Consider the following 26,275-nt stretch of genomic DNA (forward strand, 5'->3'; position numbering starts at 1 on the left):
TTCTTCCTGGTGCACGCGCCGCAAAACGGGCGGCCGGTCTTGCCCATAGTCTAGTTGCATACACATTGATGTTTAGTTGGCATGACACTAGTTGCACACACATATGCGCAATTGACGCAGTAATGTAGTCTAGTTGCAGACACATTGATGTTTAGTTGACAGGATTATTGGCACACACATATGCTCAGTTGGCTTGTAATGTAGTCTAGTTGCACACACATTGATATTTAGTTGGCAGGACACTAGTTGCACACACATATGCTCAGTTGGCGCGGCAATCTAGTCTAGTTGCACACACATTGATGTTTAATTGGCAGGACTATTGGCACACACATATGCTCAGTTGACACGGCAATGTAGTCTAGTTGCACACCCATTGATGTTTAGTTGGCAGAAAGACTAGTTCGTCGAAATATCCCCATGCGGAATCTACTTTTGAAGAGCACGTCGCGAGGGTTTCAACGGTGAAAACGGATCTGAATTTCGACACACGGTTTAGAAGATATGTCTTTTATAATTTTGAAAACCAAAAATTAATGCACGAGGGACAAACATGAGGAACATTAATACTGCGGCATGCAGTCATCCATCACGTGAGAAGAGACCACATAGGGGATGATTAATTAGCAGTGTTTTTTTAGCACTTTTGGATTACAGTAATTTTAGAATCGGGTTTCCTAATCGGGACGAAGGGACAGTAAGTTTCCTAAAAAGCAGGCCGCCCATAAGCACTAGCGGGCGCCCAGACGCCCGCTAGACGAGTCTTTGGATTTATATACAAGTTGAAGAGGCGCCTCGAGAGGGCACCAACATGGGGAAGAGGTGCCCGTACGGACACATACGTCTGTACGGGCAAAGGGACGCGACCATACGGACACATGTGTTCGTACGGCGGTTGGACACTATAGCCTATTTCTAACACTTCCCTTCTACTCCTACTCTTGGAAGGGGTGGAATCCTACTCCCGATGGGAGTAGGACTCCCCTTGGGGCGCGCCTAGGAGTCCGGCCCCCTTCCCCTCCTTCACTCCTTTATATACCGGGGAGGGGGGCACCCCATAGACACACAAGTTGATCATTGATCTTTTAGCCGTGTGCGGTGTCTCCCTTCATCATAATCCACCTCGGTCATATTGTAGCGTTGCTTAGGCGAAGCCCTGCGTCGGTAGCATCATCATCACCATCATCACGCCGTCGTGCTGACGGTACTCTTCCTCGAAGCTCTACTGGATCGTGAGTTCATGGGACATCACCGAGCTGAAAGTGTGCAGATCGCGGAGGTGCCGTACGTTCGGTACGAGGATCGGTCGATCGTGGAGACATACGACTACATCAACCGCGTTGTCATAACGCTTCCGCTTACGGTCTATGAGGGTACGTGGACGACACTCTCACCTCTCGTTGCTATGCATCACCATGATCTTGTGTGTGCGCAGGATTTTTTTTTTGAAATTACTACGTTCCCCAACAGTGTGGGCAAATGAGGTCTTTGAAGTAAGGCAGATCCCACAAGCATTTCTTGTGAGTCCAGGCGTGTTCCGAATTATACCCCTTGAAATACCCTGGACGCTCTGGATCTGGCTCGAGAGCGTTTAACTGATCCAGGGTCTCTTGGCCTGTCAATGGAGGTGGTGCAGAGTTTTTGAAAACTCTACCTTTGATGAAGTTCTGCTTGTCTTTCCTGAACTTATGGCGAGGATCCAGGAACTGTCTTTGCAAGTCGAAGCAAGAAAACTTGCGACCGGCCTGAAGCCAACGAAACTGAAGAGCTCCCTTGCATGTGGATTAAAGCCAAGTTTTGAAACTTCAAACAACCAAACCGACTTGAGTCAGTTTCGGTGTTTCAAGTTTCAACACTTGGTTTTTAATCGTCATCGCAGAGGCTGCAAGACAAATTCGCATAGGTGTTCGACCGCCATCGACCCCGATAACTGTTGCTGTGGGACGGCAGACACCGGCGTCACTTGTGGGACGTGGATGTAGTGTTCGACACCGACGGCCGCATGTATCTCGCACCGACGATACTTGCTATTTAGGGCTCCATCGATATCGAGGAACCCCCTAACCCGCTCATCCCCGGGCGCCCTCTGGTATGGCGACGCATGGTCGACGGGTCAGCACTCGGACCGAGGGATTCTCGGCATGGGCAACGGCGTCGATACCGATGGGACCCACTGGCTCCACAATCTATCCCCTCGGCGACCGGCGATCCACAACCCTCTTCCTTTTTCCTCTTCTTCTACTTATTCTTCTTTTTTTCATCTTTCTTCTTCTTCTAATTATCTAAACCTAAACCTAGCACTAACCTAATCCTACCACTAACCTAAACCTATTAATAACACCTAATTAAACATAAGCAACAAAGAATAGTAGAAAAAAACAAAAAAAACTTCACCTTGGCTCCGGCTGTGGAGGAGGAGGCGGCGGGGTGGGGCGGGGTGCCGGGGCGGCGGGGCCGGCTGGGGTGGTGGGGGTCGGGGCCGGCAGCGGCGGCGCGGGTGAGGTGAGGGAAGAGAGAGGGAGAGGGGAGAGAGAGAGGGGTGGGGCGCGGGCACTCGCCCCTTTTTAGTTAGGTCACAGCTCTTTGCCGTCTACTAGCAGACGGCAAAGAGCTTAGCTAGTGGGGTGGGGCCGAGGGGAAACGGTCGTTAAAACGGCCGCTTTCTTTGTCGTCTGCTAGCAGACGGCAAAGAAAGTGGCCGTTAGGTCGTTCTCGTTAGTGGACCACCCATCCTCTACGCCGTCAGCTAGCAGACGGCAAAGAGCAGGCTGACGGCAAACAACCTCTTTGTCGTCCGCTCTTTCTTTACCGTCAGCTTTCTGTAAGCTGATGGCAAAGGCCTTCTTTGCTGTCAGCTAGCAGACGGCAAAGAGCTGGCTGTCGGCAAAGATCCTGATTCCTGTAGTGATGGAGGAGCATACTCTTGCCGCTCTCGGCGGGCGCCAGCTACTTCCTAAGAGTGTGCCGTGGTCCGACCATTGCAAAAACAAGGTGGATGGCCCATGGGTTTTTAAACAGTACATCTTGCTTCATTATGCACTTCATAATATGTCCAGTTTCAATATAATTCAGGTTATGCCATTGAACCGGTGAACTGGCGCATATGGTTCATGCAGTATGTTGCAGGTTTATAAATTACTAGGGGTTGGGGCACCACCTTGTGGCGCCTCCTAAGAGGAAGCTAGGCGGTGTCGGGTTGGCATCCGCCCCTTCCACTTGCCATGTTGGTATCTGGCAACACATGGACATGTCATCTAATGAAGAAGTTGGAGTACAAATTTCAAAAGTGCTAAATAAATGATACTCCAATAAAAGGAGATTAGGGCATATGAAACACAAAACACTAGAAGGCATGAGATAGAATAACACAGAGGGAGAGAGCCTACAGATACTCATGAAGCAATGAATCGATATATATGTTGCAAGTTTCTGCAGTGGTAAGAATTCAACATTCAATTGTGACATGAAGTGCTACATCAAAACAATAAGAACACATCGACTGGAAGTTTAAAGGGGCTTCAAGCTGAATGCTCAAATTGTAAAATCACCCAGTTCCACTGAGATCTTTGGCTACCAATTCTTGGGATGGTGGATTCGGAGACATGCCCTGCAAAGTACGAGAGGAAGACACTCTTCAGGATGTCTCCTCTGAACATAGAAACCACCATGGGTAGTCGTATCCGTAGTCGTCCGTGTCTTGCAAAAGCAATGTATGGTGCCTTTCTCAAGATCATGTGGCTCAAGTCCCAAGCTTGTGAGCTCACCTTACTACTTAAGGGGATTCAAACGCGGAAATTAATGAATGTACATGTAAACAGGAAATGAAACAGAAGTAACAAAGTATACTGCTGCATGTAAACAAGAACATAAACAGAACTAACATGCCCATCGGGCTATCTCGTGGAACATCTGACACAGCTTGGGACAATAATCATGTTAACTCAAGTGCCTCCAGCAATAAATTAAAAGGCTCCAAGCATAAATGAAGTGGCACATGAAACAGACATAAATATCGTGCTACTAAGAAAAAATAGATGATAAATTTATAAATAACTGAAATGAATATTATAAATTGTTTGGACCTAAGGCTCAATATTATACAAAACTGGACGCAAGCTCCAAACCTATCCTCGAGAAAAGACATCAAGCTAAGTAATTAAGCTAAGGATCATTCTTCAACAGAAGATCAGTGCAAGACCATAGCAGATTGGAAAATTGTACCATTGCTCCTTGTAACTCCTAAGCATGGGAACACACAAAGCTTCAGACCAGCACTGACATTGGAAACCATGTCAGAGAGCCCTAATCACAGGAATCAGTAAAATCAGCAAACAAACAGTTTATTAAGTTTGAGCCTTAGGAGTTAGTTGGAGGAATTAGTATAATCAGAAAGCAAACAATCTCATTATTAATGGCCAATCTTACAAATCTTATAAATTAAAGACCCTTTATACATCAAAGGTGAAAAGAACAATAAAATCAAGCAATTTCTTTATACCTCAACATAAAAATATCAACACAGATAGACAGTGTCCAGAATACATACCCTAGTTCATCTAATGGTTGATTATTTCCCTTTATAGTATAATAACAATGGCATAGACAATCAGCTGTAGGTAAATGTGCTACAATATGGTGTGATGCACTACTTATTTTTTATAACAAAGACACATGCTACTTATTGGATGACTGAATTTAAGTGTAGCATAATGAAATGGAGAATGAAGGTACGCACAACAAATCAAACAAAATATGTTTTCTTTCAGATTTGAACAATAGAAGGTAAAAAAAAGTTGGCATAAGATGTATTCACCGTGGTGATTCGGTGACCAAATGTGTCATTCTAATTATTGACTATTGCAAGCAGCTGAGCTTTGCTCCTAGTGGACTGTTTCATGTGATAACATAATCCAGTATAAGGGAAAACATTCAATAAAAGAAATATTTCACAATCCAGAACCAGAAACACTAGATACACACAACATCCAACCCACCCAAACTAATAACTACAGTCATAATCCATTAATCCATTTTCCTTCTATCTTTCCCCACCAAAATTCATAGGGTGACATCCCAAAAATGTCTAACACAAGCACTGCCCTTGAAGGAGGAGAGTAACTAAAAAAACCACCAGACTTATGATTTAGAACACATATACAGAGTTACCAAAGCACGTTGAAATATCAAGTTATCTAGGAACTGGTGAATTCCGCATGCCTCTACATATGTGTGCAAGCTCAAATATATACAGCTAACCATGCACATGACGTGCATAGAGAAACTAATATCAGGCATCGACCATACTTAAAATTGCATGGAAATATTTCATTAGGCAGGAGGAATATGGGAATACTCTGAAACAATTAATATTAAGCTTATATAATCATATCTATCTATTTTCTTTCAGGTTGGTTGTTGGTCTTTTGATCCGTGCAGGATCAAACCCCAACTTAAGAAAACACAACTTTCTTTCGTCGATGATTATGAACATGGGGATGTTGAGCACAAGTCATTTTCTGTCGGCGCAATCTCCTCTGGCCTCAACGCCTCCATGTCTGATTTGTACCATCGCATACTTGAAAACATCACATAAGCTTCTTATACATTTCTGTAAATCATATAACTCTTTTCTAATGCGACTCACCATTCCGATTTTCATGTGGGAGGATGCTGAGTACCACCACCAAGAGACCCCAAGAATCACGAGCTCACCTTCAAGTCTGGCTTGATATTCTTTGTTGCTTATTTGTGAATGACAGATCCAAATTTGACTCTTTCTTCCAGTTCTGCAAGGATAGGAGATGTTAGAGTACGTAATGAACCTAATGGCCTGGGCTGGCGGTATAGCCCGTAAGTCTTAGGGTTAACTAGAGATAAGGGTCGCTTGTTTAGGGGTCAAGTAAGCCTTGTTTGGGAGTCAAGTAAACCTTTCTATATAAAGAGAGGAGATGTATCAATCTAATCAAGCAAGAATTAAGAAGGAAATCCCTTCCCTCTTGCCCGGCCGTGGGCAAAAAGCCCCCGGCCGGCCCTGTCGCGCCCTCCTTCTAGCAGCGCCATAACAATTTGGTATCAGCTAGCTTCGGTTCGATCATGCCTTCACCGCCGCCCAACCCGTCTCTTCCGCTGCCGGGATCCTCCGTCGCGCCAGCCTCCGCCGTCCTCACCCCGGAGGTGTCCGGGGCACTGAGGGAACTAACCCAGGCGGTCCAGGAGATCCGCCTGTTCTTGGCCGGGTCCTATGGGCCGCACCCGGCTGCGCCGCCCATCGCCGCCACCGCGCCGCTGTGGCTGCCGTGGCAGCCGCTGCACCAAGCGGCCTCCGCCGTGCTCGCCGGGCCGCTGCAGCTGCCATCCACCGCCCCGCCCTGGCTGCAGTGGCAGCCGCCGCTCCTGGCGGCCTTCGCCGCGCCTGGTGCTCCGCCGCAGCAGCCGCTGCCGCTGCCCCAGGGCGTCCCCGCCGCGCTCGCCGGGCCGCTGCAGCTACCATCCACTGCCACCATCGCCGCGCCCTGGCTACAGTGGCAGCCGCCGCCCCAGGCGGCCTCCGCCGCGCCCGGCGCTCCGCTGCAGCAGCCACCGCCGGTCAGCTCCGGCCCCGCATCGACCGCGCCGGCGGGAGTCCCGATCGACCAGATCAAGTTCCCGCCGTCGCCATTACCGCTTCCCCAGGGCGTCCCCATCCAGCAGATCAAGTTCCCGCCGTCACCGCTTCCGGCTTGGATTACTACCCGCCACGTGTCAGCGGCGGTGAGGCTGCAGGCTGCTGCGCGCGGCCTCCTAGCGCATCGGCGTGTGCAGGAGATGCGTGGTCTGCAGCTGCCGCTCCTCCCAGCTGTGCTTCGCTGTGCAAAGGACCTCGATTTCGTCCGCTGCGTCGGGGATCTTGGGCATGCTGTTTTTCCCGTGGGCAGCGACCTCAAAGTCTGCGACATCGGCGGTTGGGGGTGCGCAACCCTCCTCGTCATTCTCCATCGCAAGCCCTCCACTCTTCTCTGTGCGGTGCAGACCAACAGCCGTCCGGCGGGGAGAAGGCAGGGTGTCACCAACAGGAGCGCACCGCGTAGCACCACTGCATTCCGCCGCCGGCCGCCGCGAGGGCGCCTCTGCTGGTCGCTCTTGCGACCACTTCCCGGTGGCCATACACATGCACTCCTTTTGTCCAGATGGTGTCCATGGGATCCAGGTGGCTGTACACGTGCACGTCCGACGTGCGGATGCCGGATGGTGTCCACTTTATGTTCAGGGGTCCAAAATAAAGCGTCATAGTCCATTTCAGGTTGAGAGTAATAAAACAAGCCGAGATGTAAAAGGCTTGTTTTTAGGTGTTAGGTTTGTGTTGCGTCGAGTCATGGTTATAAGTTGGTTAGGTTGCAGCTCGAGGACAAGCTGCATGTCTAGGTGGGGTGTAGTGTTAGAGTACGTAATGGGCCTAATGGCCTGGGCTGGCGGTATAGCCCGTAAGTCTTAGGGTTAATTAGAGATAAGGGTCGCTTGCTTAGGGGTCAAGTAAGCCTTGCTTGGGAGTCAAGTAAACCTCTCTATATAAAGAGAGGAGATGTATCAATCTAATCAAGCAAGAATTAAGAAGGAAATCCCTTCCCTCTTGCCCGGCCGTGGGCAAAAAGGCCCCCGGCCGGCCCTCTCGCGCCCTCCTTCTAGCAGCGCCATAACAGGAAAAGAGGTTAGTTCCCTGTTTTTTGCCTTTTAGGTTGCCATAGTAAACATGCAGTTCTCCTATTCCGTAGATGATATCTATCCTTTCAGCTTACCTGGCGGAAACCACCAGGGCTTGTTTTTTTTATCTTACAACAAGCACCTCAGCTCATCACCGTTGTTGGTTCTCCCTCCTCCGTTGGTGGCGGGTTCTGTCATTGTACCTAGGCCTGTCTGATGCTCTCTGTGGCACAGGCTACACCCTTCTGTGCCTCTCGTGAGACCTCTGAACAATCTCTCAATTCACAAAAGGCTCAGCTGCAAATTCAAATGGACGAAAGAACATGAGCACATTACTTCTAAAGAATGAGCAGCTCAGCTGCAAAATCAAATATTTATGAGGGTAATCTAAAATACCTAGTTTAATCCAAATATATTGAAATACTATATAGGCTAGACAGGAAAAGATAATAGCCGTGAATGCATCATATAACAACTTCACCCTACCGAAGTGCAGAATCAAAAGATATTGACATACTATACAAGCTGAACAGTTAAAGATAGTAGTTGTGATTGGTACTGTTCGACAACTTCACCATTCTAAAGCGCAGAACCAAATAATAGAGATTTACTTCAAGTCCGTAAAAAACTAAAACAGGTTACTGCCAACACCGATTTAGTACACAAATAATTGCAATCCTTCAGCAGAGCCCACAATAAAGGTACACAAAGTTTCTGTAATAGCCACCTTTCAATTCAGTTAAATTTGTTCAATGGTAATCTTGACTATGATGTTTACATCTCTGCTGATTATATATAAAGGACAAACGCCGCCGCTGTTGATTATATATATATTGTAATTAAACGCAATGTATCATAGAAAAAGCAAGCCAGGGCCCTCTTCCTCTTGTTCTTATCCGCCATCATCTTGGAAACAGGCCTTGACTCCATTCTCCAAACGGAATACTGAAAAAAAATCATGGGCATAACATCTAAAAAAAATCATGGGCATAACCAAAGCAAACTAAATCTGTGAATGTGATTATGTGAATAAGCTGAATGAACATAACAAAAAATCAATCTAATTAACTGTTTGCAAGTGAATCACCAGCAATGTCTATTAACCAACTGAAATAACTGAATTAGGGGGGGCTCAGTGAACAGTTGGCTTGCAGGAATTTCATCAAACACATAAGTTGCAGAAAACATGGATCGGCTTAACGCTAGCACTCCTTATAGATTTGTGGGGGCTGATGAGGCTCCTCTGGCACTCACCTCTGATTCCCTCATAGGCATGACTTGCTGCTTCAAGTCCAAGTAGCTCCCAGATCCTGCATGTGCTGCTGCATCACAGGAGAAATGGAGAAGAGGCAAAGGGGAAAAGAAACAAATGGGATGCAGGGGGTCTGTTACCTGATGGTGATAAGGAGAGGGGGATTTGGCGGCAATGGGCGACGGAGAAGAGGCGAGGGCGACCATGGCAGCACCAGTCTCGTGCTCAATCCGTCATCTGGATGGGACAGCGCTGTGCTGCGGCTCAGGAGCGAGGGAGATGTTGCTTGCAGGGGCTCTACGTCTTAGTTCTCCCACGGACACCCGCTTCGCCTTGCTCGACCTCACGCGACAGCCGTGAACGTGGAGGATGGAGATGCGGTAGATGTTTTCCTCTCCTCAACCCCCGCCTCCTTCGATGAGAACCACCTCCACTGCATCTTCGCGTGCACAAAAAGAGATGAGAGGGGAATAGGAGCTGCTGGTGGAGTGGGAGCCGGATGCGGCGCTGGCGGCAGCAACCCTAGCCGCCACTGTGGGGAGGAAAAACGAAAAGGGGAAGAAGGATTCATGTGAGAACAGGAAAAGGATACGCTGATGTCTCTCTCTCTTGGGCAATGGCGAGTGGGCACGTGGATAGCCCCAGTTAGCGCCCCTTGTGCGTAGCTTATTGTTTTGGATAATTGAGATAGACGTTGAATATTTAGAGGCATCACGTGTTACTCTACAAAGTTGACCGTAGGAATATCCGGAAGCAAATCTTACCATGGGAACTAGGTCTTCTGGCTGCAGGAGATAGATTTTGAAGCGAGGGGGTGTTCTGTAGCGGCGTCCACTGTGAAGCAGGTGTCTCTAGTTGATCTGCTAACTTTGCCCTTTTTGTGGAAGCTTGCCTCGCCGCCGATGACACCCCCTTCAATGCAGCTGATCTTGCTAACATATTGACCCCTGGGGGCTCGCCACGAGAATAAACTCGTGGACTAGCTCTTTACAACAATGTAAACAACCATGGGTCAGAATTCTGTTAAGAATTATCATATAAGTAGACTAATCTTTATCATAGAAAGAAGACGAGTTGGATAACTAGTCTGAAAGATGAAGAGCATTTCCAACTTGTAGAGGAATACTACTAGTATATGCCAAGATTCAGATGTACTAAAGTGCACAATCTGATAGCAGGTTAAATGACTGGATATGTCAAATAAGTAAAGTAAAACATTGCCCTTTCGTACCTTGCAAGGTTTAGCTTCCTTTGCAGCAACCTCCTTTGCCTTGCGAACATTTTCCGCCTTCAATTTAGCATCATCCTCAATCAGATTTTTCCGCCTTGCAAGGCGGTGGTGTGGTGTCCATGGGGTAGGTGGACGGTTGCGCTAGGCCGGCCATGAGAAGGTGGACCGCAGCGCTAGGCGGCGGCTTACCCTAGCATACCGCGGCGGCGCTGCAGGATTGGAGGAACGAGGAAGGAAGAGGGGCACGATCGAACGATGTGGGCTCTGTGTCGTCCGTGGGTTATCCCACTTCTCATAGCCCAAGTTACGTGGCCGTCCACGAACATGAATTATGTGGGCTTTTAAGTGACCGCCGTGGACAGCCTGTGTCCACTTACAGCCTGAGCTAGGTGGCATCTTCTAGTTGGAGATCCCCGAAATCAGGGGGAGAGAAAAAAATTAACGTTAAGGGGTCCGTAATCAGCCCGTCTTTGTCCGTGTGTTTAGCATTTTCGGTAATTTACGCATGTCTTGATGGCCGATCGCCCATGTAATTTCCCAACGCCTAGCCGTACGTGTCGCGCAGAGTCGGGGACTCGGGGTAGGTGCATATATTTATGTCGCTCCCCGGCGGCGCCGCCCGCTCTCTGCTGCTACATTGCTTCCGGCGCAGGCCGTTTACCTGCACTTTGCCAATTCGATGTACAGTACTTTTCCCCCGGCTTATTATTACCGGTCGCGCTCGCGTCCTACCTGGACCAACCAAGCTCGTATCCGTCCGGAGACAGTGGAAAACCGTACGCAGCCATGGGTATTGCCTGCCCGGCCAGGTGTCACCGAACTTCTCCCGGTTCCGAGACTTCCAGAATAATTCCCGGCCGAGTGACTGTGCCGTGACTCGATCGTGCCCTGGTGCTCTGGCAAGACAGAGTCCCTGAAGCGAGTGTCGTGTCTCTGGCAAGAGAGTAGAGAGACCAACCTTCGTTCCGAAGCGCCAAGTCCAACTATGCCTCCGACCTCCGACGGAGCCCGGCGCGATCGGGCATCCGTTCTGCTGACCTGCTCGACCGTCGTTGACGCTGACGCTCCAGAGCCTCTTCTGGTCAACAAATGCCCGTTGAATATTTGACGAGTTTGTTGTGGGTCGTTGTAGTGCCAAAAGGCAACTACGCAGATATTCAAAAAGTTCGTTAATTAAACTAGTAGTACTAGTATATTCCACCCTCAGCAACTCCACTTGGGATTGGGAGGTAGCTGTTTCAACGTTTGGAAAGGGCACTAATATTTTTCGCTCGTTGAGAAAAAGGGAGTAGCACAACTGATCAAAGAAAGAAGAAGAAACCCTAACAAGAAGCTGGCCAGCTGCGCGCGCGCCCACCGTTCTCCCAACATCATCTTCTTGTGCAAGTTCAAGAGTTGGAGGCTTGGACAACAAAAATATGACGGGAGCAAGCGACGGCGAGACGCCACTGAGGAGCTTATCCAAAATCGAAAGAGGGGCGCGCGTCCACACTCCAGAAACAGAAACATAAACGAAAGCAGAAAGTTGTTGCGGCAAACAAATCATCCATGGATGGATAAGCTGGTTCACTAGCGGCGCCGCCAGCTCTGGGTCGGTACATTGCCTCTGGCGCATGGCTTTTACCGACGGTTTACCGATTCTGAACTTTTTTCCCCGGCCGGTCTACCGGTCGCCCTCGCGTCCTACCTGGACACTGGAAAAACGCAGTATGTAGCCATGGATTGCCTGCCCGGTCAGGTGCCTGGCAGATCTTCCAGCCCGGGTGACTCTGCACTGACCCGATCATATATATGCCCTGGTGCGCGGGCAAGAGAGTTCCCTCCGCTCGCGTCAGTGGCATTTGTGCGTCCGCACGCGCGACCGAGCCCGGCGTCTGAAAATGGTCAGCGCGGGCATGTTAGCGACGCTGACGATTCTGAATATCTGGTTAGCAAATGGATATTTTTACGAGTTGGTTACAATGTACTACCAACTCGTCAGATATTCAACGAGTACTTTATTCCACCGTGAGCGAACCCACTTGGTTTGTTTGCTTAGCAGCTACTACATGCCCAACGCATCCAGTGTAGAGTACGTACACACAGACAAACGGTTTTCAGCAGAAGGTCCAAGTACAATGTATGATCAGTAATCGGATCGTTAAGCAAAAGAAACACCGTATTTGATAGAGAGATGAGATGGGAGGTGTGCCGAGCAACTCATTTCCGGCCTAGAAACGGAACTGATTAAGTATGGCCTTCAACACTAAACAAGAAGCTCGCCACCTCTGCGAGTGCGAGCCCACCATCATCTTCTTGCGCAAGTTCAGGAGTTGGAGGGGGAATCCCAACCGCTACGCCGTCGCTCGCGCCAACAGTAAAGTATCAGGACAGGGAAGAAGAAATATCTCAGTTCATTCATCGATTTGATCTTGAAAATTCTACACAAATCTCGTCAGAATCGCCCCGTGCGTGTTTGGCCTCGCCTGATCCGTTCGGCCGCGGCACGCACGGGTACGGCGTGACGGGAGCAGGCGACGGCGAGACGCCATGATCTCTTTGCAGAGCTTATCCGAAACCGAAACAGGGGCGAGACGCATCCACACTCCAGAAACTGAAACTGAATTAGCAGCACAAAGTTGTTGCGGCAAACAAATCATCCATGGACGGATAAGCCACCCGTCACGGGTCAAAGATGAGATGCATGAACCATGTGTCTGAATTTATAACTCATGTAGTTATATCCAAAACCAAGGGCGTCCGTTTTACACCACGGAGAGCAGAGGACGAGCTCACTGCATGTACAGATTACACAAGAGAGGAGGAAGAGGCTCACTCCACCTACTGCTACGGGCTAGCTAAACTGACCAGGTCCGAGTCAAATTGGGTCAAAACTCAAAAGCATCTAACTGTAGTATCTTGCTATGGCATGTCGACGTTGATTTGTTTACTGGTAGTTGTCGCTGGGACGCTCGCCGGCCACGGAAACGGTGGAGAGACGGCTGGGCCTGGGGCGGAACCCGCCCGCGCGCCTCCGCTGCTGCGACTGCTGCGCGGCGGGGGACGGCGCGAGGGCCCGGCGGGCACACTGAGTGCTGTCCATGCGCTTCGAGCCTAGACTGCAGGCGCGGCGGATGGATGGAGGAGAAGCCGGTTTGCTGCTCCCGGCGGGGGCCGCCTCCTGCTTGCGCTCCTTGTGGAGGCTGCAACGGAACGAGCCCGGGTGGTTCGTCGAGGAGCACATGCAGGACCGCCGGCTCCTAGTGGACGACGGGGAGGAGACGCTGACGGACTTGCTCCGCGAGCGGGTGGCGCCGTTGGCGTTGCCGCCGGCGAGCTTGACGCGGGTGGGCGAGGCGGAGCGGTAGCTGGGTATGGAGAGCACCGGGCCGCTGGGTGGACTTGTGGTTGCTGTCGCCATGAGAGAGAGAGAGAGAGAGAGAGAGATCGAGGAGCGCGAGCAGTTGGAATCGGGTGCGTGGAGGAGATGGAATCGGGAGTAAACCTGAGAGAAGCGGGCTGGGTGCAATTTATAGAGAACTCCGAGCTTCAGTGGGTGGGGATTACGGGTGGGCGCTGTGGGTGGCTGTGCCGTGGGCCCGGACGGCAGCATACCGGAATCGGTCTCGGATTCAAGACAGGTAGGTCCTCAGAAATGCTAGACATATAAAGATTTACATGCTTTTACAGGCTTGCCAGCTTGCTTGGGATATTTTGTGTCAAAATGCTGGCCAATTTCTTGCACCACAAACGAGTACTCTTTTTTTTTTTAATGGACACGTACCAGTATTCTGATTAGTAGCATATCGCTAGTCTTCATACTCCAGAAAAAGCTTAACATACGAACGGTTTCCCGTGTGAACATCACTGATGCGTGGGTTTCTGTTCAGAAAAGGCTGGAATTGAGCAGTGCCGATCCGAATCGTGCGTGCGGACCCACCTCATCTTTTTTTCGTCATTTGCATGCTGCTGTCAGTGTCAATCAAACCGGGGCCTAAACCTGTCCTGGCACAGTGAAACAAGGGTCCCAGAAGAAGAGCAAGTCACCCTCCAACGTTCAGAGCGATGCAGGACCAGAGGACGTGACGCGCCAGCGACCGGACCCCAGCCGCCGGCCGTGGGATCGCCTCCGCTTTGCTTGAAACCAGGCCGACTTCCGAACGACACACGAGCATCACTCGTGGTTGCTGGTGATCAGATGGCCTACTGATTAAAGACGAGCGACGGGCCGGAGGCGTCCCGGCCCTTTTGTTGTTGTTGGAGAAAGCAGGGCGGGGCCAGACCCTCCTAAAATTTACTTCCGATCATGCGAGCTCCGTCGTATAGTTGTGGATCTCCAATATACAGTATTTGTCCATATGCTCACATAATTGAAGTACATGTTTTTTTAGAAAGCATATAATTGAAGAGTTGGTGATTTTAATTGCAGATTGAACCCTAGATGGCCGCCGCCGCCGACGGCGATCCCACTCGCCTCCACTCCCTCCCGCTCGCCTCCACCTTGCTCCTATCCCCAAGCTCGACTTGGTACGCTTCCCCATCGCCCCGCCGGCCATGGCCTCACACCTCCGACTTGACCACCACCAGCACCTCCATCGCCTCCACCTCCCACCTCCTGTAGTCCTGTCTCCGGCGTCCTCTCTACGTCCCCATGTCCTCTACTACGCCACGGCCCCGGTCGGGGTTGGGGGCGTAGAGGTGTACTCGGACCATCGAACAACGAGGATGAGGTGTTGGGATATCCTCCTCAAGTGGCCTGTGAGGAGCTGACCATTTGAGGCCTTTTAGGCAGCCCAAAGAGGTGCAGAAGCCCACTACCCATTAGGGTTATGACCTAGGGTCATTTTGGACTTTACACATGAGTGGATGGGGATGCTTTACCCCCCATCCAGCAGCCACCACCAAGAGTGACGAAAATCAGTTCATCCTCCAAGAGAGAAGAAGAGAGAAAACCAAGAGAGCAAAGGAAGAAGAGGAAGATTGAAGGAAGAAGCAAAGGGAGCTCCTCCCCAAGGTTGTGATGGTCCAGATCCACTACCTTGTCTCCTTCAAGCTTCGGTTCCACCATCTTTGGTGAGATTGTTCCAATCCCTAGTTCTTGAGCCCCAAATCTTGTTGTGTTCATCCAAGATTCAGAAATCTTGATGTATGAGATCCTCTAGTGATGTCTAGAGAAAAACTTGCTATATCCCACATTTGATAATAGTGGAAGAGGATTTGGGTGGCTTCGGCCCGTGGTTTTTCCCCTCAAGTTGAGGGGTTTTCCACGTAAAAATCTGGTGTCTCTTTGTTGATGCTTGGTGCTGTCCAGAAACTTACTCCTACCACAAGACACTAGGCTGAGGAGTGTCTTGCCTGCTGAGTAACATTTTCTGCCTCCATATATGCTGTTGCATATGTTTCCTTCCGTGCTAAGCAACGATCCTTGAGTTAGTGCATGATGTGGTGCTGAGATTACTTGTTTCCGCTGTAGTTTTCAGTTAACCGCAAGTGCATTTGTGTGCTAATTTCCCAACAGAGTGGCATCAGAGCCTTGGTTGCTTAGAAGGTTGCAAATCCCAGTTGCTTGATTGTTGCTGGAAGTGCTGCTCACAATGGCTTTGGAAGAACGTGCTACTACAAGTGGCATGATAAAACCTGATTCTTCCAATTACTCATTATGGAAGCCCATGATGGAAGACATCCTTTATTGCAAGGATTTGTATGAGCCAATTGTGAAAGACAAGATACCCACAGGTGTCACGGAAGAAGAATGGAGAGTGTTGAACAGAAAGGCAGTAGGTATGATTCGGTTGTACATCAACCACAATATTTTCCACCATGTTGCAAACGACACAAATGCTTATGAGATGTGGCAGAAGTTGGAGTCTATGTATGAGAGAAAGACATCAATGAACAAGGCCTCGGTGATCAAAAGACTTGCAAAGCTTGAGTACCGAGATGGCACAAGTGTGATTGAGCACTTAAATGTCTTTCAATGCCATATAAATCAACTTTCAGCCATGAAGATCAACTTTGAGGATGAGGTGCAACCATTGTTGCTGCTGAGTTCCATGCCTGATAGTTGGAAGACGCTTGCTGTGTCACTTAGCAATTCAGCTCCGGATGGGAAGTTGACCTTGGAGATGGTGAAGAACAGTATGCTGAATGAAGAAGCCAGAAAGAAGGAAAAGGGTGATGCCTCTTCTTCTGATGCGTATGTGGCTGAAACCCATGGGAAGAATGAGGACCGTGGACGCAGCAATACAAGATTTCAGCAAGGCAAAAGCAAATCCAGGGGGAGATCAAAGTCAAAACAGAGAAAAAATATTACTTGCTTTCATTGTGGCAATCCGGGACACATAAAGAGCGAGTGCAGGAAGTACAAAAGAGAGCTTGCAGAGGGGAAACTCACAAAGAAAACCGAGCAAAAGGCTGAGAGCAGTTCAGCCATGACCGCAACAGATGAGGACTACCTAGTCATTGAAGATGAAGATTGCTATAGTGTTGTTCGTGATGATGCCATGAGTTGGGTTGTGGATTCAGGTGCGTCCTTCCACATCACATCACACAAGGAGTATTTCACATCTTACACTAGTGGTGTTACTGGCCAAGTGAGGATGGAAAATAGTGGTTCGTCAGCAATTGTTGGCAATGGCTCTATATGCATTGAAACAAACACAAATTGGAGATTGGTGTTTGATGATGCGAGGCATGTTCCCGACATAAGGCTGAATTTGTTGTTAGTGGGCAAGCTTGATGATATCAAACATCCTAGTTATTTTGGTGAAGGAAAATGGAAGCTCACCAAAGGCTCTTTGATTGTGGCTCGAGGAAGTAAGCAAGGTAATCTCTACGTGACTAAAACCAAGTTATGCAATGAGGTGTTGAACATTGCTGAAAAAGACACTTCGATTAAATTGTGGCACAAGAGGCTTGGGCATATGAGTGAGAAGGGCATGCACACTCTTGATCGCATGGAGTACCTCCCTGAGTTGAAAGGTATATCCTTGAAGCCCTGTACACATTGTTTTGCTGGCAAACAACATAGGGCTGCATTTCGTACACTCCCTCCACATCGTGCAGAAAATGTTCTTTATATTGTGCACACTGATGTTTTCTCCATGACTGAAAAATCTCATGGTGGAGCATTATACTTTGTGACCTTTATTGATGACCATTCCAGAAAGGTTTTTGTGTATGTGCTGAAACACAAATACCAGACGCTTGAAGCCTTCAAGGAGTTCCATGCCAAAGTTGAAAGAGAAACTGGCAGGAAATTGAAGTGTGTGAGATCAGACAATGGTGGTGAATACAGAGGTCCTTTTGAAAGGTATTGCAGAAATGTTGGTATTAGGCTTGAGAAGAGTCCATCAAAGACACCTCAGCTCAATGGTCATGCAAAGAGAATGAACAGGACACTCACAGAGAGGGTCACAACTATGCTCTCTCATGCTCATTTACCTAATTCATTTTGGGATGAAGCATTGATGAATGCTATGTATGTTGTTAACCTATCTCCCTCAGATCCTCTTGCAAGTGATATTCCTCAGAGAGTTTGGTCAGGGAAGGAGGTATCATACAAGCACTTGAAGGTCTTTGGTTGCAGGGCATTTGTACATGTTCCAAGGGACGAGAGATCCAAGCTTGATAGCAAGACAAAGCAATGCATCTACCTCAGCCAACCAAGTGAAGAGTTTGGCTACAAGTTGTGGGATCCAGCCAATAGGAAGATTGTGAGAAGCCGAGATGTGGTGTCCATTGAAGATGAAACAATAAAAGATATTAGGAAACCAGAGAAGCCAATGACCAACACACCTCAGGTTGACATGGATCCAATCTGTCCTCCTCTCGTGCATGACAATCATGGGGGAGATGATGACACTAAATACAGTGGAGATGCAACTAATCAAGGCAGTACAAGTCAAAGTGGGCAGCAGCCATCAAGTGATGAAGTTGGTAATGATGATGCCAACGAAAATCCACCTGATTCACCACTAGTGCAGCAGCAAAGAAGAAGTGAAAGAGGTCACATTCCTTCTTCCAAGTATCCACCACATCAATATGTGTTGATGATACATGCAGGTGAGCCCTCATGCTGTGAGGAGGCAATGTCTGATGAGAACAAAGAAGAATGGTCAGAAGCCATGCAAGATGAGATGAATTCCTTGTATGAGAATGATACTTTTGAATTGGTGAATCTGCCAAAAGGCAAGAAAGAACTCAAGAACAAGTGGTTATACAGAGTGAAGACTGAAGAAAACACCTCACATCCAAGGTACAAGGCCAGATTGGTTGTGAAAGGATTCAGTCAGAAAAAGGGCATTGATTATGATGAGATATTCTCTCCGGTGGTCAAGATGTCTTCGATCCGAGTTGTGCTTGGCATGGATGCCACCATGGACATGGAAATTGAACAACTTGATGTGAAGACTGCATTCTTACATGGTGACCTAGAGGAGGAGATATACATGGAGCAGCCAGAGGGATTCATGGTTGCAGGCAAGGAGAACTTAGTTTGCAAATTTAAGAAGAGCTTGTATGGCTTGAAGCAAGCTCCTCGGCAGTGGTACAAGAACTTTGAGTCTTTTATGACTGGGCTTGGTTACCATAAAGCACAACCTGACCATTGTGTCTTTATGAAGAGGTACGCCGAGGGGACTTCATTATTCTCTTGTTGTATGTTGATGATATGCTGATTGTTGGAAATGACACAAAGAGGATTGCTCTCCTCAAGAAGGCATTGAGTAAATCATTTGCCATGAAGGATTTAGGATCAGCTAAGCAAATACTTGGCATGAAGATCTCCCATGATAGATCAAAGAAACTACTTTGGCTCTCACAGGAAAGATACATTGAGAAGGTACTTGAAAGGTTCAATATGAAAGATGCAAAATCTGTTATCTCTCCACTTGCAGGCCATCACAAACTAAATTCTAAGCAATGTCCTACAAGAAAGAAGGAGAAAGAAGAAATGAGGAAAGTACCTTACCAATCGGCTGTGGGCAGTTTGATGTATGCCATGTTATGCACTAGGCCTGACATTGCCTATGCAGTTGGAGTTGTTAGCCGGTTCATGACAAATCCAGGTAAAACTCACTGGGAAGCAGTGAAGTGGATTCTCAGGTATCTCAAGGGTACTTCTATATCTTGTTTATGCTTTGGAAGCGGTGATCCTGTATTGCAGGGCTATACAGATGCAGATTACGCAGGTGACAAGGATCGTAGGAAGTCCACATCCGGATACCTGATGACTTATGCAGGGGGAGCAGTGTCATGGCAATCAAGATTGCAGAAATGTGTTTCTACATCAACTATAGAAGCTGATTACATTGCAGTAGTTGATGCTGGCAAGGAAGTTTTGTGGATGAAGAACTTCTTGCAAGAGCTAGGCATGAAGCAAGAGAAGTGTGTCCTATTTTGTGACAGTCAGAGTGCTATTCATCTTGCCAAGAATTCAAGCTATCACTCTCGAACCAAGCACATTGATGTGAGGTACCATTGGATTTGAGATGTTGTGAGTTCCAAGTTGCTGAAACTTGAGAAGATCCATACCGGCGACAATGGTTCGGATATGATGACCAAGATATTTCCAAATGAGAAGCTACAAGCATGTTGCAAGGTAGGGGGCATGGCGATGCCCCCCTCATGAGTTGGAGGGGGAGATTTGTTGGGATATCCTCCTCATGTGGGCTGTGAGGAGATGACCATTTGAGGCCTTTTAGGCAGCCCAAAGAGGTGCAGAAGCCCACTACCCATTAGGGTTATGACCTAGGGTCATTTTGGACTTTGCACATGAGTGGATGGTGATGCTTTACCCCCATCCAGCAGCCACCACCAAGAGTGACCAAAATCAGTTCATCCTCCAAGAGAGAAGAAGAGAGAAAACCAAGAGAGCAAGGGAAGAAGAGGAAGATTGAAGGAAGAAGCAAAGGGAGCTCCTCCCCAAGGTTGTGATGGTCCAGATCCACTACCTTGTCTCCTTCAAGCTTCGGTTCCACCATCTTTGGTGAGATTGTTCCAATCCCTAGTTCTTGAGCCCCAAATCTTGTTGTGTTCATCCAAGATTCAGAAATCTTGATGTATGAGATCCTCTAGTGCTGTCTAGAGAAGAACTTGTTATATCCCACATTTGATAATAGTGGAAGAGGATTTGGGTGGCTTCGGCCTGTGGTTTTTCCCCTCAAGTTGAGGGGTTTTCCACGTAAAAATCTGGTGTCTCTTTGTTGATGCTTGGTGCTGTCCAGAAACTTACTCCTACCACAAGACACTAGGCTGAGGAGTGTCTTGCCTGCTGAGTAACATTTTCTGCCTCCATATATGTTGTTGCATATGTTTCCTTCCGTGCTAAGCAATGATCCTTGAGTTATTACATGATGTGGTGCTGAGATTACTTGTTTCCGCTGCAGTTTTTAGTTAACCACAAGTGCATTTGTGTGCTAATTTCCCAACATGAGGTGGAAGGGTATGCCGGTGGGGGCCTCGTTGGGGGTGGTGGAGCAGGAGGCCTTGTCGAGGTTCTCGATTCGTCCACTCTAGCTGCTACATCTCGTCACCATACAGCTCCCTCATGGAACCAAGTCGAGGATGCGCTACCTCTCCATGCATATGGTTGTCGTGGTCTGTCGCACCGATTGCAGCATGTTCTACGACTGATGGGCGTGTGGCTGCGCCCGCACGAGAGCTGATGGACGGAGCTCCTCAACGGTGCGATGAGGGGGGGGGGGGGGAGCTAGACGGGTGAGGTGGAGGGAGCACACAACGGCCGTCGTCCTCGCGGCCGACACTGACACCAGCATGCCACTGAAGATCGTGTTGGGGATGTAGTATTTCCACAGGCGGGTGAGGTGGAGGGAGCACTCTATTTGATTTGTGATCAACTATTCGAGGTATGAATCCCTTTTTATGTACCACCACCTCAAGATGGTAGGATTTGGCATTTACTTTGGTGTCTACCTCGTGTAGGAGATGACTTTGTCGTAGATGACGTGCAGAAAGGCAATGGTGTCGACATTGAAGCTCGAAGAGTTCATGAGGAATTCTTGCTAGCATCTAGAGTTGGATGCCCTCAAGAAGGCTATTGTGAGTCAATTTCATGACTGGTTTGCTCATTTCCTCTCACTGATAATATGACATATTGCTTCTTAATTCAACACTTATTGCTACGTAGTAATAAGAGGACATATGGGACTTTGTTTCTCCAATTGACACTCAATAGTAGAAGGGGTTCATACCTCGAATAGTTGATCACAAAATTGCCGTATCATGGCTTCTAGCTTATATGTTACAGGGCAAGTGAGCAGCTTCTATTTTCCGCCTCTAATCTCTATTTTCTAGCTTTGATTAGCGAAAAAAGGCTGATTCTGGTAAATAACTAAATATTCATTGGCGCAAAAACTAGAAGCTCAATGATATTTTTTTCTTACCGCACATATGAAGGATTGTACAGACACAGCTTGCAGCGCTGGAATCAACATCTGGTTGGTTCACATCTTTGTCAAGGATTTGAGAACATCGCATTGACATTTAGATATAGTATATTTTTAGGATTTTCAAGGTCTTGACTTAGTTTCTTGTGGGGTCCACCCCGTATTTTTTTTGCGGAAAACTGTCGATCTATTCATCTTCAATCATGATAGTACAACGAACACTAGAAATAATAAAAATTACATCCAGATTCGTAGACTACCTAGCGACGACTACAAGCACGGAAGCGAGCCGAAGGCTCGCCACCGTACTGCCCCTCCCTCGCCGGAGCCGGGCACAACTTGTTGTAGTAGACAGTCGGAAAGTCGTCGTGCTAAGGTCCCGTAGGACCAACGCCCCAGAACAACAACCGTTGCCGATGAAGAGAAGTTTAGATCGGAAGGGTCCACCCTGTATTCCTGTTGTATAAATCTCGTATCCAGGAATTGTAGCCGGAAACAAGAATCTTGTGGGGTCCACATGCACGAATCTACAAGCAGGGACGGATGGTGGATTTCTCACCGCTAGATACCAGCACCGGTAAATTTACTTATTGGATGAAAGGTACCTAAACTAATTAACCTATGGCACGAAATGCGCTTCCGCAAAAAAAATGGCTGTTTAAAATTAGAAATATTGCAGTTGATTAATCCATTGGTATAGTTTACACGCCAAAAGATGTCTACCTCAGAGAAAATATACCCACCAGATGATGATGATCTGATCCTGATAGCTTGGGTTTAAGTCGACCAAGCAATTGGTTACTGCTGGAAATCTACGCGTGTGCCCGTTGCATTCAGCGGCTGTATATGTTACTCGAACATTTAGTCGCCTGGGAGTGTCATGTAACGTTAAGGAGGTGTTTGTTTCGTCAAAATCAGCCCGTCACCTGTTTACGGTGTAAACGGATATCGTTACGTGCGTTTGGTGACACACCTCTGTAATCACGTCCCTCTGTAATCAGTTCCAGGCCAGCTATATATCGATCGATCGATACCCCCCACCCCCCATTGGTAAAGGTTTCCTTAGCGCTCCCGACTCCGGTCCTCCCCTGTGACTCACTCATCCCCTCGATCTCGCCCCGCCGCCACCTCCCCTCGCCCCCCTTCCGTCCTCCCCTCCTGGTCCAGCCACTGAGATCGACCTCGCCACATCAGTCGCCGGAGATAGACGGAGGAAATAGCTGTTATGCAATCGTGTTGATTATGGACAGAGGTTAAAGGGTACAAATAGCCTGGTCACAACGACTCCCACAGCGAGGGGCACGCAAGCCAGTGCGGGGAGTGGACCTGGCGATCCTAAAGACTAGGAGATCGTTACAACACGTTACAAGTCATACATACATGCGGATACATACACAGATACGTTAACACCCCCCCCCCCCCCCCCCCCCCCCCCCCCCCCCGCGCAGTCGGAACTCCACCTAGGTGGATGTTGAGACTGGACCGAAAATCTGTAAAAACTGCCGAAGGAAGTCCCTTGGTGAAGACATCAGCATATTGGGAACCTGAAGGAACATGAAGAACACGCGTGTCGCCCAACGGAACACGATCCCGGACGAAGTGAAGGTCGATTTCGACGTGTTTTGTCCGTTGATGCTGCACGGGGTTCGAGGAGAGGTACGTGGCGCTGATGATATCACAGTAGACGATGGTCACCTGTGTGGGAGGTCGGTGTAGTTCCTGAAGGAGCTGGCGGAGCCACGTCGTTTCGGCGACGCAATTTGCAACGGCGCGGTATTCGGCTTTCGCACTCGAGCGGGAAACGGTATGCTGGCGTTTGGGCGACCAAGATATCAAGTTGGGCCCGAGGAAGACGCTAAAGCCGGACGTGGACTTCCGCCTATCCGGACACCCGACCCAATCAGCATCAGAATAGGCAATGAGATCATGTGCCGAGGAGGTATAGAGCTGAAGGCCGAAGTGGGAGGTGCCGTGGAGGTAACGGAGGATGCGTTTCACAAGCTGGAAGTGAGATGTGCGTGGAGCATGCATGAAGAGACAAGCTTGTTGAACCACATAGGAGATGTCGGGGCGGGTGAGAGTGAGGTATTGTAGAGCGCCGGCTATACTACGATAGTGTGTAGGATGAGGAAAAGGATCACCATCAGTGGCAGAGAGCTTGGACTTGGTGTCGACCGGCGTAGATATGGGTTTGCAATTCAGCATGTTGGCCCGCTCCAAGATTTCTAGCACATATTGCTGCTGCGATAGAAAGAGGCCGGAGGAGTTGCGTGTCACATTGACTCCAAGGAAATGGTGGATGTCTCCTAGATCGGTCATGGCAAACTCAGTGTTAAGGGATAAGATGATATGGTGTAAGGTGGAAGCATTTTTGGCAGTGAGAATGATGTCGTCTACATAAAGTAACAAGTATGCAAGAGATGACCCATGGCGATAGATGAACAATGACGTGTCACATTTGGAAGCGACAAACCCTAAGGAGAGTATATAGGATTGGAAGCGGAAGAACCAAGTGCGAGGGGCTTGTTTTAAACCATAAAGTGACTTGTGGAGGAGACAAACATGATTGGGACGGGTGGAGTCAATGAAGCCAGCGGGTTGGGAGCAATATACCGTTTCACCGAGGTCACCGTGCAAAAAGGCGTTCTTAACGTCTAGTTGATGGATCGGGAAGAGCGTGCCGTGGCGAGGCTGAGGACGACCTGCACAGTAGCCGGTTTGACAACCGGGCTGAAAGTCTCGGAGTAATCAACACCCGCTTGTTGAGTGAAGCCACGCAGAACCCACCGGGCCTTGTACCGAGCAAGAGACCCATCGGGATGTAGTTTGTGACGAAAAATCCACTTGCCGGTGACCACGTTCGTACCTGCAGGTTTAGGAACCAAACTCCAAGTTTTGTTCTTAAGCAAAGCATTATATTCGTCAAGCATAGCATCATGCCAATGTGGGTCTTTTAGAGCACTTTTATAAGAGGAGGGGATGGGGGAGATAGAGGAAGAAGCAGTGAGGGAAAAGAGGCGACGCGGTTGAGCGAAGCCACACTTAGCCCGCGTCTGCATGGCATGCGAATTAATGGGAGGGGAACATGCTGAACGGGATGATGTGGAGGCGAGGGAGTGGTCGGCAGGGGCTGCGAGGTTGATGCGGTGGGCTCCAGGACGGGTGCAGCTGGCGATGTGGGCGCGGGAAGAGCGGGCGATCCGAGGTGGTCGGGTGGGGACGAGCGATCACTGGGGGCGGGCGATCCAAGGGGAGGCGATACGGGCGGGATGCGGGAAGCGGGCGTGTGGGGGTTTGACAGGTGGCGCGGTCTAGACGGAGGGCCTGACCCGGTCGGCTCGGTGGGGGAGTGGGGGTCACGTGGCGAGCGGGGGTGGGTGGATCGCTGGCCGAGGTAGATTGCGTGGGAGTGGGGCTGTCCGAGGAAGGTGGGGCAGCGATCCCGGGGAGGATCGGGCGCAGAGGGGCGGGATCCGGTGCGGTCGGTGCAGCTGGCGGAGGTGGTGCGGCTGGCGTATATGGAATGGTTTCGTCCAAGATTACGTGACAGGACACGATCACACGCCGGGAGAGAAGATCGATACGGCGGTATCCTTTATGCTCAAGAGGGTAACCAAGAAACACACAGCGAGTAGACCGGGGCGCAAGTTTGTGAGGGGAAGTGGCGTATAAGTTGGGAAAACATAAGCAGCCGAAGACGCGGAGGTGATCGTAGCAAGGTTGGACGCCGGTAAGCAGGAAGTAGGGTGTGTGGGGCGTCGTTTTGGTAGAGGGGCGGCGGTTGAGAAGATGTGTAGCGGTGTGGAGGGCTTCTAGCCAAAAGGAGGGTGGGAGGTGAGCATGGAGAAGAAGTGTGCGAACGACGTCGTTGGTTGTGCGAAGCATGAGTTCGGCCTTGCCGTTTTGGGGAGAGGTGTGGGGGCATGAGAGACGGTAGACGACGCCGTTGTTGGAGAAGAAGGTGCGAAGGGACGTGTTAATGAACTCACCGTCGTTGTCACATTGCATGCACTTAATAATGGTGTTGAATTGGGTGTGGATATAGGTGAAGAAGCGGAGAAGAGTGGGGGACGTCTCAGATTTGTGGCGTAAAGGAAATGACCAAGAGTAATGTGAAAAATCATCAAGTACTATGAGATAGTATTTATAACCGGAGAAGCTTACAATGGGAGAAGTCCAAAGATCACAATGGATAATTTGAAATGGGGCACTTGTACAATTATTGGAAGAGGAAAAAGCTAAGCGAGGTTGACGCCCGAGTTGGCATGCAGTACAAGGGGTGCGTGCTACATTATTACAATCAGGAAGAAAGTCTCTGAAGCTTTGCCCGGATGGCCGAGTCGTTGGTGCCACAAGTCGCCCGAGATGGTGAAGCAAGCCACGCCGGATGAAGAGGAGGCTCCATAAAACGGGTAGAGCGGACCGGGACTACTGGACGTCATGAGTGTTGTCCTGGTTGGAAGAGCCTTCACAGAAAAACCATGGGGGTTAAACTCAACAACAACAGAATTATCAGTATAGTTTGCGAACAGAAATAAGGTCTTTGACAATGTCAGGGCAGACTACAACATCGTTGAGAGAGAGGTTGGTGGGAGGGAGTTTGGTGGAGCCAGTGCCAAGAATGGGAAGATGATCGCCATTGCCAACAATGATGCTTGAAGAAAAATGCTTTGGGAAAGGACGAAACGAGGAGAGGTTACCTGCATTACCGGTGACGTGAGTGGCCGC

At 49.1% G+C, this 26,275-nt stretch overlaps 1 protein-coding gene across 1 annotated transcript; it reads right to left on the bottom strand.

Moving 5' to 3' along the window:
* Positions 1-12,859: 12,859 nt before the first annotated feature.
* LOC109733914 (uncharacterized) lies at positions 12,860-13,622 on the bottom strand. The gene has a single exon (XM_020293123.4). It carries the CDS (start codon positions 13,558-13,560, stop codon positions 13,087-13,089), a length of 474 nt encoding a protein of 157 aa, XP_020148712.1. The 5' UTR covers positions 13,561-13,622; the 3' UTR covers positions 12,860-13,086.
* Between the last annotated feature and the right edge of the window lie 12,653 nt (positions 13,623-26,275).

This window comes from Aegilops tauschii, chromosome 6, assembly GCF_002575655.3.
Source record: "Aegilops tauschii subsp. strangulata cultivar AL8/78 chromosome 6, Aet v6.0, whole genome shotgun sequence".
Classification (NCBI taxonomy): Eukaryota; Viridiplantae; Streptophyta; class Magnoliopsida; order Poales; family Poaceae; genus Aegilops; species Aegilops tauschii.